The sequence below is a fragment of the Lupinus angustifolius genome, chromosome LG06, assembly GCF_001865875.1.
Source record: "Lupinus angustifolius cultivar Tanjil chromosome LG06, LupAngTanjil_v1.0, whole genome shotgun sequence".
Classification (NCBI taxonomy): Eukaryota; Viridiplantae; Streptophyta; class Magnoliopsida; order Fabales; family Fabaceae; genus Lupinus; species Lupinus angustifolius.
The window spans coordinates 6760218-6774423 of NC_032014.1; the positions used below are offsets into that span (position 1 = coordinate 6760218).

The window sequence follows — 14206 nt, forward strand, 5'->3', positions numbered from 1 at the left end:
TGTGAAGTTATGCAGCTATGACGAAGTTATCAATTTTTTGTTTTTCACTTCAAGCATAAGGTAAATCGTTATCTTATTTTAGCTTATTTATTTCTCTATTTACTAATGGTGTGATCTTTATTTGTTGTGAAGTTATGCAGCTATGTTGTTCTAGGTTTTTTGCTATAGTGAATATTTGAGGAGACTGGATGAACAATTTGTGTAAGATCTCATTACTCCTATATTATTTTACAATAGTGGAATATGTTAAGGTTAAATGTAGTTGAAGTCGTTGGTGATTTAACAAATCTATTGTAAATATGACGGAGTTGGACATATTTGTCATGTGTTTGATAGAATGTCTGAGAGAAATATTGTCTTATTTAGAAAGTAGACATTCAACAACGTTTGCTTCAGTGAGCGCTGTTAAATGTCTACTTTCTACGGCGCTATAAAAAACGTTGTTGAATATAATATTGTATACTACTGCGCTCACATAGAAAGTGCAAAAAAACGTTGTTCAATAACAATTTTAAGCATTATTGTTTTGGTGTTATGGGGATGATAGTGCAATTTGTCAGTGATGAGTTGTATTATAAATTTTACAATTAGTAAGATATTTCAATTTTTTTTGTTGAAGTTATTTAGTTATTTTTCTTTCAAGGTAATTATTAGTAAGAGACTTAGAACTTACTAAACTTTAACTTCAAATAATGTGTTTGATAATACTGGAATTGATAGCTTATGTTTGTCGTATTAATAATTATTTAAGTCAATATTATTTTATCAAACACTTTAATATATATAATAAATTGTTTAAACTAATTCTTACCATCATCAACTTCTACACGTTCCACACTCAAAGAATTTCTCCATATATAAAGTCTAGCATGTCGTATACTTTATTATTCCGATAGCACATCCAACTTGCTATCATGGGAACGTTTATATATCCATTGCTCTCTCTTGTAAACCTTCATATGCTTTTGGTGCTATGCTTTGTGGTCACAACTGAAGCTTTAGTAAAAAATGTCTCAGCATTATATGTGTTTGGAGACTCTACAGTAGACCCAGGAAACAACAACTACATAAACACATTTTTCACCAGCAACTTTCCACCCTATGGTATAGATATGCCCAACCACGTTCCCACAGGAAGGTTCACCAATGGGAAGCTTGGCACAGATTTTCTTGGTATTATATTTTTTTCTCGTTTTTCATGGTAACTAAATTATTATATATGTAACATATGTTTATGGGTTGATGTTTGTTTCTATTGGACATTGCATGTGCAGCTTCATATGTAGGCCTGAAAGAATTGTTGCCACCATATTTGGATCCAAAACTCAGCGATAAAGAACTCATCACAGGAGTCAGTTTTGCTTCTGCTGGTTCTGGCTTTGACCCACTCACACCAACTTTCTCTGTAAAACTATCTCTATGATTTTTTCTTTCTTATTTGTGCCTATAATTATCATCAAATAATGCCCATTATGATCATCTTCACACTTGGCTACCCGTTAAGAAATTAATTATCTTCAGTATCCCTTTTTGTTATTTTTTCTTTTCTAGACGTGAAAAAGGTGTCTATTCTTGATGTCCATGTTGTAGAAATAATATTTTGATAAATTAATTGCAGAATGTAATTCCTATATCAAAGCAGTTGGAATATTTCAAAGAATGCAAAAAGAAGTTGGAGGGTTTGCTAGGTAGGGAAAGAACTGAAAATCATATGAGAAATGCTCTAATTTTCATCAGTGCAGGTACAAATGACTTCGTTGTTAACTATTTTTCTGTGCCAATACGAAGAAAGAGCTACACCCTCTTCACCTACCAGCAGTTCTTGCTTCAACATGTCAAAGAGTTGATACAGGTTTGTTTCTGCATCACACCTCATGCTATTTTTAATTTATATACACACATTCAAAAAATCATATATATTGTATGTATTTCTGTTACATGATTTACATAATTAATCCAATCTTTCAACAGGTACAATTTGTATAAAAAAGATTAAAAATTATTAAAAAGATAGTCCATAAAATTGTGTAAATATTATTTTTAGGCTTTTAGCATGATGATTATTATGGGGAGCACATCTTCCCTATTAATATGTGGTACCACTCGAAATTAGATTTTCTCCAATATTAAACTTTCCGTATTTGAATGTCAGAGAAAGAAAAATTTACAAAATTTTTATTTATTTAATTCAAAAATAATAAAAAATCTAAACCTTAAATTTGTGTTTGTCATATGTCAATATTTGTAATTAGTATTATACTATTATAATCTATATTAATCAAATGTATTATTCCATTCTCGTTATTCTTAAAATATAAAATTAATATATATTTAATTGTTAGTTCTACTTTCTTCGTTATCTTCCCTATTAATATGTGGTACCACTCGAAATTAGATTTTCTCCAATATTAAACTCAAAGAAAAATTTACAAAATTTTCATTTATTTAATTTAAAAATAATAAAAAATCTAGACCTTAAATTTGTGTTTGTCATATGTCAATATTTGTACTTAGTGTTATACTATTATAATCTATACTAATCAAATGTATTATTTCATTCTCGTTACTCTCAAAATATAAAATTAATATATATTTAATTGTTAGTTTTACTTTCTTCGTTATTAGTAAATGGAGTGGTTTGTGACATGAATATGATATTAATGAGTGATCTCCTCTCCTTGGTTAATGTTGAATATCATATACAACAAACAAACAAAGTGCAATCAATGTTGAATGTCAGATACAACAAACAAAGAAAGTGCAAACATTACTTTGCTTTGTAATATGCTCTTGTTTGACCTTCTGTGATTGTAATCAATACTTCTACCAAAAAAAATTATAGACAGATATGTTAGTTATGAGTAGGTATAGCTGTTATGGTAGCTCCCTAAAGTTAAGAAGCGCCCAAATCCAACAAAGTTGGATGAACAGGACAAAGGAACAAGGGTATAAATTCTTGTTGAAGTTTAGAGTATGCTACTTTTTCATGTTACAAGATTGAGATCATTGATTTATTACTTAAAAAATCAACTATATAGATTAGAAGGAGTAATAAATGCCAATTTTATCATTGGCTTTTGTTATCTTATCTTTGTCACTACGTCCATGTCTATAGCCACCAGACCCTCATCTCTCTCCATCACTCACCCATTGGTTCCCATCCACCATAAGATCCTCTTCATTATTGGAGAGGGAACTACGTGAAAAAACAGTATGATATAATACTTATACCCATTAAATACATTGTGATAACATGTTTATTTTAAAATATACAAATAAAATACATAATTTGTCTTTCTAATAATTCTTCATTACTAGAGTAGATCCATTTCCCACATTTCCTTTTTGTTTAGATCACTTTAGATGAGAATTTAACTGTCATGAAACTTTTAAAGTTAACTTTGTACTATACACTCTTTCATGCACACCAATTTGGTAAGAAAATTTGTAGAGCATATATGATATATTCATGGCTTGATAAACTATAACTATGGCATCATTTAGAATTTATGGGCAGAAGGTGCTCGCAAAATCGCGGTGGCTGGACTACCCCCGATGGGATGTTTGCCGATCACTATTACTGCTATATCCAACAATTCCATTCTTGAACGTGGTTGTGTGGACAAGTTTTCCAAAGTTGCAAGAGATTACAATCTTATGCTTCAACATGAATTGTTCTTCATGCAACAGAATTTCTCTAGTTATGCTAAAGCTAAGATCTCTTACATCGACATATATGGACCCTTGGCAAATATGATTGAAGGGCATCAAAATCTTGGTAATTAATTATGCACCAAATTTATTCTCTTTTTAGTTTAAGAACTTTTTAATTTTAAGTATAACTTCAATGAGTCAGGATGATGTCCCGTATTGGATATATATATAACATATAATGTAATATTTTTAACATTTAGATGCAATATGATGATATTTTTATTTTTAAATGTAAAAACAAAACCAATAAGTTGTATCTTGATTAAGCTAACTTTAATTAATCACTTTTATATGTGGCAGGGTTTGATGAGGTTGATATTGGGTGTTGTGGAAGTGGATTCTTGGAAGCAGGATTTATGTGTAACAAGATTTCATATGTGTGCCCTGATCCATCCAAGTATGTATTCTGGGATTCAATACACCCTTCGGAGAGGGCATACCACAACATACTATTGGCAGCACGTCCTACAATTGATGCTCTTGTCAATGGCTAGGATTCTTAATTATTGATTTTATCTAATATATTTAGTATTCCATTATTGTTAATTTTAACTCATATGTAATGAAATGAAAATAAATTAGGTGATAAACCATTTTTATGAGTGTGAGTTGATTAGCATATATACCACCAGTATTCTTGTTTAATAGTATAAGCAGCCTTTTACCATGTGGAGTTGTATATTTTCCATTTCTTATGTTTTATATTTTAATTTTTTCAATACTTGATAGATTAATTTTATTGATTTTTTCAAATTAGAAATTGAATCTAAAAGCATATTTTTATTATGTATTCTTTGATTTTGTCATAATATTATTTTATAAATCAAATTTTATGCAATACCATTTGATGATTTATGAGCGCATTATAAAAATTGTATAATGTGTAAAAGGAAAGTAAAAGAGATTTGGAAGTTTTGGTTTCTGTATTAATTTTTTTGGAAGTTATTGTGGCTTATAAATGTCATATTACATGTCTAGAATTTAAGGATTTTAACGGTAAAAGAATAAAATGACAAAATTTGTGGCTGCAACAAAATATTTCTCATTTATGTTAGAGTGCAGAATATATATATATATATATATATATATATATCACTTTGTTGCAGAAGAAACAAAATACTGCTATGTAGAAAGTAAGCTTGAAAGTGTTCTGTTTTGTTCCATCTTATGTGTTTACGAAATACTAGCGAGTAATAACTCATTTCTCATTAATGTGTCTCATAGTATTTCTAGACATCAATCTCCCATTTTATAGGACATTTTCTTATGAAGAAGCGCGGTTCCCTATTTCCCTTGTCTATCTATCTAGGTGGTCAAAATCATATTTCGTTGAAAAGAGGAATCATTATGAGTTTTTGTCTAGAATACAAGTATTATTTACTAAATACAATTTTATCAATGTTTGAGACCATGATCTTAGATGTTGGTTCTGAAATTAGTGTATTGTCAAGTAAGGTTTGAGTTATGTTCTAAAGCGTATAAATCCACTAATTTATTGACATGATTTTTAAATTATTAAATAATATAATTTATGGACATGATTTTTTTCCATAATAATATGATTATATATAACATTAGTTTTACCTAACTTTGATATTCACATATAGAAAAATTCTATTAAGCAACGAGCACGGGCGGACATGGGTAGTAGCTATCCGCTACTCGTTTCAAAATAGAAGAGTAATACTCATATCGGCCCGCATCCGTATGGATATCCGTGTGCGGGTATTCGAGGGTATTTCTGGGTACCTGTAGGTACAATAGGTAACCACATGTTTCCTCTATTATAAATAATTTTTAAAATTTTTACTTCTATTCTATTGTGTTTTAAATAAGATGAAACTTAATTATTTTTATACATTTTGATTGAATATTTGTAGGATGTTTCACTACCAAACTCAATAAAATATGTAAACAAAGTAAATGGAAAAAATATACATAGTGTAATAAATGTTAGAATAATATATTTTTTTATTTTAATTAAATATAATATATTAATCATATAAATAACGGGTACGGGTACTATAATACCCGTACCCGTCCGTATGTACTATGGGTATTTTTAAAAACTCATTTATAATACGCACGGATACCCATTTGTAACCCGAACCCGTACGGGTACGAATTTTTTTGCCATCCCTAATTAAGACAATTCGCCCTAATATTGTGATACATTAACTCCAACTAGATTGCCTGGATATGTATACTAAACAAAAAAGATATAACAATATACAATATTTAAGTTAATATATTATTGTAATATCTATGTACTTACATTGTAAAAATTTATATACAATCAGTGTATTATTTATAATACATTTATATTACTTTTATTTAAAATTAATAATAACTAAATATAAATAATAAATGATAATGACAGTTAAAAATATCTTCCTCTATTAATGTATATATATTTTTCTCTTAATATATTACGGTATATAAAATGAACCAGCTGCAATATTATGATTATTGACAGTTATGATTAGATCAAGTTGGAGTTAAAAAAAACGCCCCAACAAAAAATATCGGATCAAACTCAAGTTACCCTAGCCCGTGGATCGTTAGTTTTGCAACGACTTGTTGTCCATTAAATAGGTCTCGTTAGATCTTTTACACGGTTTGTTTTTGATTGAAATTGAAGTCATCCACATCGAAAACCAACTTGACCTTACCTCACTCAATCCCAACTCAACACTCTCTCTTCCTCTTAACACCTTCTTCAATCAAACCCTTTCTTTCTTCTTCTTCTTCAGGTCAGTTCCTCTTTCTCTCTTCACTTCTTCTTCTCACTCTTCTAAAAAAGAACCTCTCTTTGTTCCTTCATTATCTAATTTCGTTGTTCAATTTCTCAATCAAAATCGCAGAGCCTCTCTCTCTCTCTCTCTCTCTCTCTCTCTCTCTCTCTCTCTCTTTCAATGACAGACCCTTCTGAAGAGTCTGTATACATCGAGAAGCTCTACGAATACGGCGAGCAACTCAACAGTGCAAGCGACAAGTCCCAGGTTCATAATCTTCCACTTCAACTGCAATTCTTTTCAAAGATATATCAAAGATTTAATTGTTAGGGTTTTAGATTGTAATGATGGAGTTTGGAATTGGGGATTTTGGATTGTTATTATGTAACTGTGTGTGTTTGATTGTTTTTGTTTGGCAGAATGTGAAGGATTATCAGGGAATCATAGATGCAGCCAAGACAAGTGTTAAGGCCAAGCAGCTAGCTGCACAGCTCATTCCTAGGTTCTTCAAGTTCTTCCCGAACCTCTCCGGTCCCGCACTCGATGCCCATCTTGATCTAGTTGAGGCTGAAGAACTTGGGGTTAGTTTTATATGCTGTACTTTCTAATTGTATATTAGCTTGATAGTGTTGGCTAGACGCTTTAGGATTCGATTATATTTTCTAATTTATTAATTTAACATGATATGTCTCTTAGTTAAAAAGTTGGTGTCTCTCAGGCCAGGCCATGAGAAAGTTAAAGACTCACTTATACTACATCTTGGACTAAAACCTTAAGGCTATGTTCCATGAGTCTTTTCCACTCATCTCATCATATCCAATGTGAGACTTTGCAATTGAATATACCAAACTGTTGGACATTGGACACCTTGGCTCACTCACAAGGGTAGAACCGAAAAGAACAGATCCTTTCCATTTTGTTTTGTCCTTGTGCCAAGCGCTACCTATATCAATCTATTTGTGTGTGTGTGTGGCTAAGGAACAAAATCATGTTGTAAGCTGTAATTCACACCAGAAGTTTCTTTTATTTTACTTTTTGGACTTTTTGTTAATTCATAACATAATGCCTTGTTGCTTATCGCATCTACCTTATAGTTTTGAAGGGAAAGGATGCCATTTATATAATAAGAATATAAGATCAACTAAAAATTAGTGGAAGAGGTAAAATTGTTTTTCTTTTGCATTGTCATATCTCGGTTCTCCTGTTTTTCTTTGGATTATTGGGTAATGCTGTGTGTGCTGAGGTTTGTTTGTTTTTCTACCATTGTAAAGGTTCGGGTGCAAGCAATTAGAGGGCTGCCTCTTTTCTGCAAGGATACACCTGAAAATATTGGGAAGATGGTTGATATTCTCGTGCAAATACTTGGGTCCGGTAAGTTGTGGTATTTGAAGTTTGGGTCCTTGAGAACCTTCACTACAATTATGATTGTGATGGTTTGATTATTTATTGCTCGATCTTTTAGAGGAATTCGTGGAGCGTGATGCTGTGCATAAGGCTCTTATGTCTCTGCTGAGGCAAGATGTGAAAGGTATTTTGTTATTCTTAAATCTAAATAGAATATCTGTGTGAGTGAATATTGTGGTAGTCAAATTGCTCAAGTTTGTCAAGGACCTTCAATCTGTCAATGCAAAATAAAAATAACTTACTCCAGTTATCGTTATTCACTAGTGCTATGAGTATTGTGTTGCATGATGTAAGGCAACATCAACAACAACCAAGCCTTAATCCCACTAGGTGGGGTCAGCTACATGGATACAATGTAATAATGCTCATAATGCTCTATAATATATCATGTTCATTGACAAAACATTGATATGTAAATCTTTCCTAATTGTTTTGCCCATGGTTTTTCTTTTGTCTCCCTCTTCCTCTAGGAATTGGACTAACCTCCATTTGATATACTTTCTTCAGGCAATGAGTATGGTAAATAAATTGCTCTGATATAAGAGCCTGTATTGTTAGATGACAGTAAACTGCCTATACTTGAATTTGATAACTTCTTTTGATATCTTTCTTGGGCTGAAGTCATCATGATGTTATGTTGGTCTGACTAGTTTGCAATGTTTGATACATTAAGAAGTATTTTTTATGCATCCAACTAAGATGATCACATGCAGCATGTTGATGTGACGAATGGTAAGGAGGATTTAGTTGGTAATAAAACTTGAAACATTGTACTTAAATATAGCAAGGATGAGATTAATTGTGAAAGTCCAATAATTTTTGTATGCCTGTTACATTGCCAAATTGATCATGCAGAGTCCGGTCCATTGCTTTTAATTTTATAGTTGCACCAAAACTTCTTGGCTGTTGGCAATGGTATAATACATAATGGAATGCTTAATTTTAATATTTTTTGCAATAGCCACACAATGTGCTTCATCGATTCTTGACATCTATAGTGTTGCATTTTGGTTGTCTTTTATTGTATTGTTGTCAATGCATTTTGGTTGTCTCTTATGAGTTGTCACTTATATCATTAAAGTATTGTTGTCAATGCAGCTTCTTTGACGGCTTTGTTTAAGCACATTGGGAGTGTTGAAGAGCCAAGTACAGATGACGTTATCCGTGAAAAGGTTATAAACTTTGTTAGGGATAAGGTGAGCAGACAACGTTTGATTATAACGAGCCCTTTTATTTTGTTGCCTCTTCGGAATAGAAGCTAAATACTGATTGATTTATATATCTCAAAAAACTAAATATTTTCATTTTAGGTTTTCCCCATTAAAGGTGAACTGTTGAAGCCCCAAGAGGAAATGGAAAGACACATAACTGATCTGATAAAAAAGGTATTCATAACTGCTTTTTTATTTTTGATATCAGTGTTTATTTTTTGTAACATAATCGGAGGTTGATATATGTTGTGGTTGTTTTCATTGCAGAGTTTAGAAGATGTGACTGGTATAGAATTTCGATTGTTTATGGACTTCCTGAAGAGTTTGAGCCTATTTGGAGAAAAGGCGCCATCCGAGCGGATGAAAGAGCTGATTGAAATAATCGAAGGGCAAGCTGATTTAGATGCACAGTTTAATGTGATTGCTTCTTTTCTTTCTGTCCTTTTCATTTAATCACACAAATACAGTTAGTTTATTTATGAAAATAATGTTTTGTATTAATATTAGATAAATTATCTTGATTTTAGACTTCAGAAATGGACTAATGGGAGATCTAAGTTAATAATATGTCTCATGTTATGTTGTGTTTACTCGTAATTTGTAGGTTTCGGATGCAGATCATATTGACAGGTTGATATCATGCCTTCACATGGCACTTCCATTTGTTCTGGTAAGGACTGTTTATACTGTTTATATTTTCCTATTTTGTTCTTAATTTTTTTTATTTAACCAACTCATTTTTTTCATGCAGAGGGGTGCATCTAGCATCAAGTTTCTCAACTACATAAACAAGTACATAGTACCTGTTTTTGATCAGGTAGTATTTTAGACCAATTTTTTTAAGAATAAGCATTTGTTTCCTGTATCAATTTTTTCAACCAATTGGCATTTTTGTTTGTTCTAACTTGTTTCTACTTTCAGTTTCTCCATCTCGCATTTGTACTTTATTTTATGGACAGACATGATTTTTGAATTCTATGTATTTTGCGATTCATATCAAGTGTATCACAACCAATTCTATAATCTGGTTTCTGGAAATTGGTATTTGTAAAAAAAATATCACCTGGTACAATTCATAGCCTTCTAGTGGGTCAGATTAGTTTTCTTTGGTACTACCAAGAGTATCCCCTCACCTGGTACAATTTATACACATTTTATTTCTAAGGACAGCCTTGCGTTACATTGTTTGATAGTCAAAGTGTTTGGGAAATTTCTTTGGTATTAGTTGATCTATATCATATTTTTCTCTCTTTTTGTTCATTTTCTTAAGTTAGTCAAAGTGTTTAAATTGTCAATTGAATATAGTTTATAAGAGTTATTTAACTTAATGAGCTGAAGTAATTGGAATATGATGCAAGATACTATCATAGAACATATTGAGAAAACCAATCATGTTACCCCACTTACCCCCAAAAAATAGAGTGAAATAGTTATTTTGTGAGATTCTATCTAATCCTTTGCTAAAATTGTCTTATTGTGAAATATAGTTTTATATACTCTTTAACATTCTCATTTTATGGAAACTGCTTACATACCTGCCTACATGAAATGCCACAGTGCAATATTGACATGACACATGTATCCTGCACCATTAATTTTGTGAAATATACTTTTACTTAGTTTTTAACATTCTCGTTTCTCAAAAATTCATTTGATCTCCAACAAAACTATCCATTCCTTTGATTTTGGAAAATTGAAATTTTGCACCATGCATGTCAACAATTTAACATAACACTTGGTAATCTGCACCACTAATTGTGACTTTCTTCACCATAGCATCGAAGTCACCCTTATTTTAAAGGTTTACTTTACCCTCTAGAGATGTTTACCTGCCAGTCCTTAATTTGAAGTATCCCACTTCTATATAATGCATTGGATGATTTTCCCTCCTCAAGCAGGTGGGAGCCTCATGCCGTAGGCCAGAGGTCTTGAAGTTTTTAGTCCTGGTTCTCCATGATTTAACATTTTATACTTTAACTTTGTTACAATTTGGTGTTTTATGTAAGGGTGGCAAATGGATGGATAGAAAATCATCCATTAATCCATATAAATTCATTTAAACTATATTTTAAGTTATTCAATTCATCCATATCGAATGGATTCCAATCCATCCAATTCATCCATGACTCCATTTTCATGGATTTGGATGGATGAATATCCAGTCCATTTGATTTTTATTATTGGAGCTAAAAATACTATTGAAGAAAATCATTGGTTTAAAAATTATTATATCAACTAAATATTTTTTAAAATCACCTTTTAGGAAACACTTCCAAAATCATTTATAAAATACTTTTAAAAATAAAACTTTTTAAAAAAGGGATTTTTTGAACTTGTGTAGAAATTCGTTTCCCAATATCCTACAAATATGTGATGTTTAAGGTTCTACGTGTAAAGTTATTAACAAATACTTAGTGTAATATCTATGCACTATGAGTGTAAAGATTTATACATAATCACTACATCATCCACTGATAGTGTATAAAACTCATACATTCTCAGTGCATACATTTTTTCTCATACTTATATATGTTATGTACTTAAGAATAAAATTTTAATATTAACTACATATACATGTCATATAATTGATATCAATTTAATAAAATATTAAAAGTGAGAGTGAGAATCATGAATGAATTTGCTTGAAGTTTTCTTAAATATTGAATGAAATTCCAAAGCAAAGAAAATCATTTTTGAATTTTGGTTTTTTGGTTGGATTGGGTATCCATCCAAATGGATATATCCATGGATATCCATTAGATATAATGGATGGATTTGAATCCATCCATTATCAATGCTATCCATTGGATTATATCCATTTAAATCCATTAGGTCTAATGGATAGATTTGGATGAATTTAATTTTGATGGATTGTGGATTATGGATAATTTTGTCATCTCTAGTTCTATATACTGTCATTTAAAGCAACTCTATGGCTAGTGGTTATTGAATTGCCAGAGATTAATTTAGACAACTCTTTTGATTCCTTTATATTTAGTTGGCACAGTTCAAACAATCCACTCCTTTTCCAGCTTACTCCGATATTATGTTGTTCTAACTTCAGTCTGAAGTGGTTAGCTTTTTCTTTTTTTCTGATAGAATATAAGTAAGAACTTGTATATATGATTTTTTTACTGGGTAATTTCTAGATCCTGTGTTTATAATTGCTGGAAACATCTTGGTGGAATTCTTTTTCAAAGACAACATTGGTGGAGTTCTAGTTATTTATTATTTTCTATTTGAGGAATGGTTGTTGAGAACTTCATTCTTATAGTGGTTTTATTTTCTGTAGCTTCCTGGAGAACGGAAAGTAGATTTGCTCAGAAGCCTTGCAGAATTTTCCCCTTACACAACACCACAAGATTCACGCCAAATGCTTCCTTCCATTGTTCAGTTGCTTAAGGTAAACCTTTGTTGAAAAAAGGAATAATTGGCATTTATCAATGTGTATGTGGGACAATGGTTTTTGCCATGGCTATATGTTTGCTTTTTCTAGTTGTTGCTTATATTTGAGAGGTCCACACACTTCGCTAACTTGCTAAAGTGGGATTTTGATATGGGGAGCCCAGGTTTAGTCATACCTTCATTTCGTTTAATGAAGTGACTGTTATTATGACTTCTGTGTCATCTATCTTGTATATTTAAAGTTATACATTGACAACTTTATATCTAAATGCTATATTAATGAATGAATTAATGTTGTCACCAAAAGATTGGATTTACGTTAACTTAGTCCATAATTTATTTGCATTCATTGATCACATCAATTTTCTTGTTTGATTCAATACTCAACTTCTTTTTGTACAAAATTGATGTATGCTCGAATTTTGATGTTTGTGTTCCTCATCAGTTTAATCAAATTTATAAGGATTGTTGTGAATAATCTTTAGAGTATTAAATCAATGTATACACAATCTCTGAAGGATGAGTAGACCACTTATTTATTCCATGATTTAATATTGTTTATATTCTCTTTTTCTAATCAAGCGTTTTGCGTTGCTTTTTACAGAAATACATGACTTGGAAGAAGACTGGAGAAGAGATGAACTTTACTTATGTTGAGTGCTTGTTGTACACATTTCATCATCTAGCTCATAAGGTGATTCTTTTAACTTTATTTGAGCATTGAAAATAAATATAATGTTTTGTGAGTCACTTATATAGTGCATATATGGTTGTTATATAGGTTCCTAATGCCACCAATAGTTTATGCGGTTACAAGATTGTTACTGGCCAACCATCTGATAGGCTTGGAGAAGACTTTTCTGAGCATTATAATGACTTCACTGAGAGGTATCATCTTTCTTTTGATAAATTCTATACGATAAAACATTCACTTATTCTTCGGTTTGTATTTTTAGAATAATTTAGTTTGTAGTCACATATGCAAGTGGATATTTCTTTCATTTATTTACTTTATTAATTTTGGGTTACAAAATATTTAGGAGGTTATTTGCCTTCGAAGGAAGGCATGGCAAAAGTCTATGCGTAGACTTACAATGGTACTTAAAGATGAAGTAGAACTACCAATGAAGGACCACCAACAAGCATGAAATCCATCAATGAGTGTGACCTTTAAGTATATAGGGGGAAACATTGGTAGTTTATGAAGCTAAGCTGTGTGAACCAATGATGTTGTTAAGGGGTAAAAGCATAGTAGGGATTCCTTTTGGATTCACCTTCTTAGATCACTTTGTACTCCATGCATCATCAGGTTAAGGATTCTTAAATGTAAACTACAAAGTAAATCTCATACTTCTATATGTAAGGTTCAAACATGCTTGTCCTAGAGATGACATGGTTAGGAATTACCTTTTAATTATTGAAAACATTAGCTTAACACAAATTCCCCCCTTTGGGGTTCGTTGGTAGCCTAAAATAACTGTTTGAGGTCAATAAGTATCCGTTTTGCCTAGGTTATGAAATATTGGGGTGATTAGGCTGCGTAGTTACTAGTTAGGATTCAAATCCAGGCTACATTGACTTGTCTACTTAAAATTTGTGGAGTTGATGTAACTTTTAAGATTTGTGCCTGTGATTATTTTGAGTGGTATAGTGACACGAGTTGCAATGAATGCCACTATTCAATTTCTATTGAGTGTTTTTAGATATGTAGTTACTCCGATGATATTCTTCGGTGTA

General features: G+C 31.4%; 2 protein-coding genes across 3 annotated transcripts in view; both read left to right on the forward strand.

The window, feature by feature from the left end:
- Positions 862-4359, forward strand: LOC109349384 (GDSL esterase/lipase At5g45960-like). Its single transcript, XM_019590154.1, has 5 exons — positions 862-1173; positions 1275-1405; positions 1619-1852; positions 3505-3778; positions 4015-4359. The coding sequence occupies exons 1-5, from the start codon at positions 915-917 to the stop codon at positions 4206-4208; spliced, it is 1092 nt and encodes a 363-aa protein (XP_019445699.1). The 5' UTR covers positions 862-914; the 3' UTR covers positions 4209-4359.
- LOC109349383 (apoptosis inhibitor 5-like protein API5) overlaps positions 6483-14206 on the forward strand; it is a 9402-nt gene continuing 1678 nt past the window's right edge. The window contains exons 1-13 of one of the 2 annotated variants that reach the window (XM_019590152.1): positions 6499-6581; positions 6616-6716; positions 6869-7030; positions 7721-7820; positions 7912-7977; positions 8952-9049; positions 9164-9238; positions 9332-9481; positions 9669-9734; positions 9816-9881; positions 12357-12467; positions 13074-13163; positions 13251-13357. In XM_019590152.1, the coding sequence (XP_019445697.1) occupies positions 6630-6716; positions 6869-7030; positions 7721-7820; positions 7912-7977; positions 8952-9049; positions 9164-9238; positions 9332-9481; positions 9669-9734; positions 9816-9881; positions 12357-12467; positions 13074-13163; positions 13251-13357 (1178 nt within the window). In that variant the 5' untranslated portion in view covers positions 6499-6581; positions 6616-6629. Of the gene's footprint in view, positions 6717-6868; positions 7031-7720; positions 7821-7911; positions 7978-8951; positions 9050-9163; positions 9239-9331; positions 9482-9668; positions 9735-9815; positions 9882-12356; positions 12468-13073; positions 13164-13250; positions 13358-14206 lie in introns of both variants that reach the window. The other variant, XM_019590151.1, reaches the window with a different exon arrangement.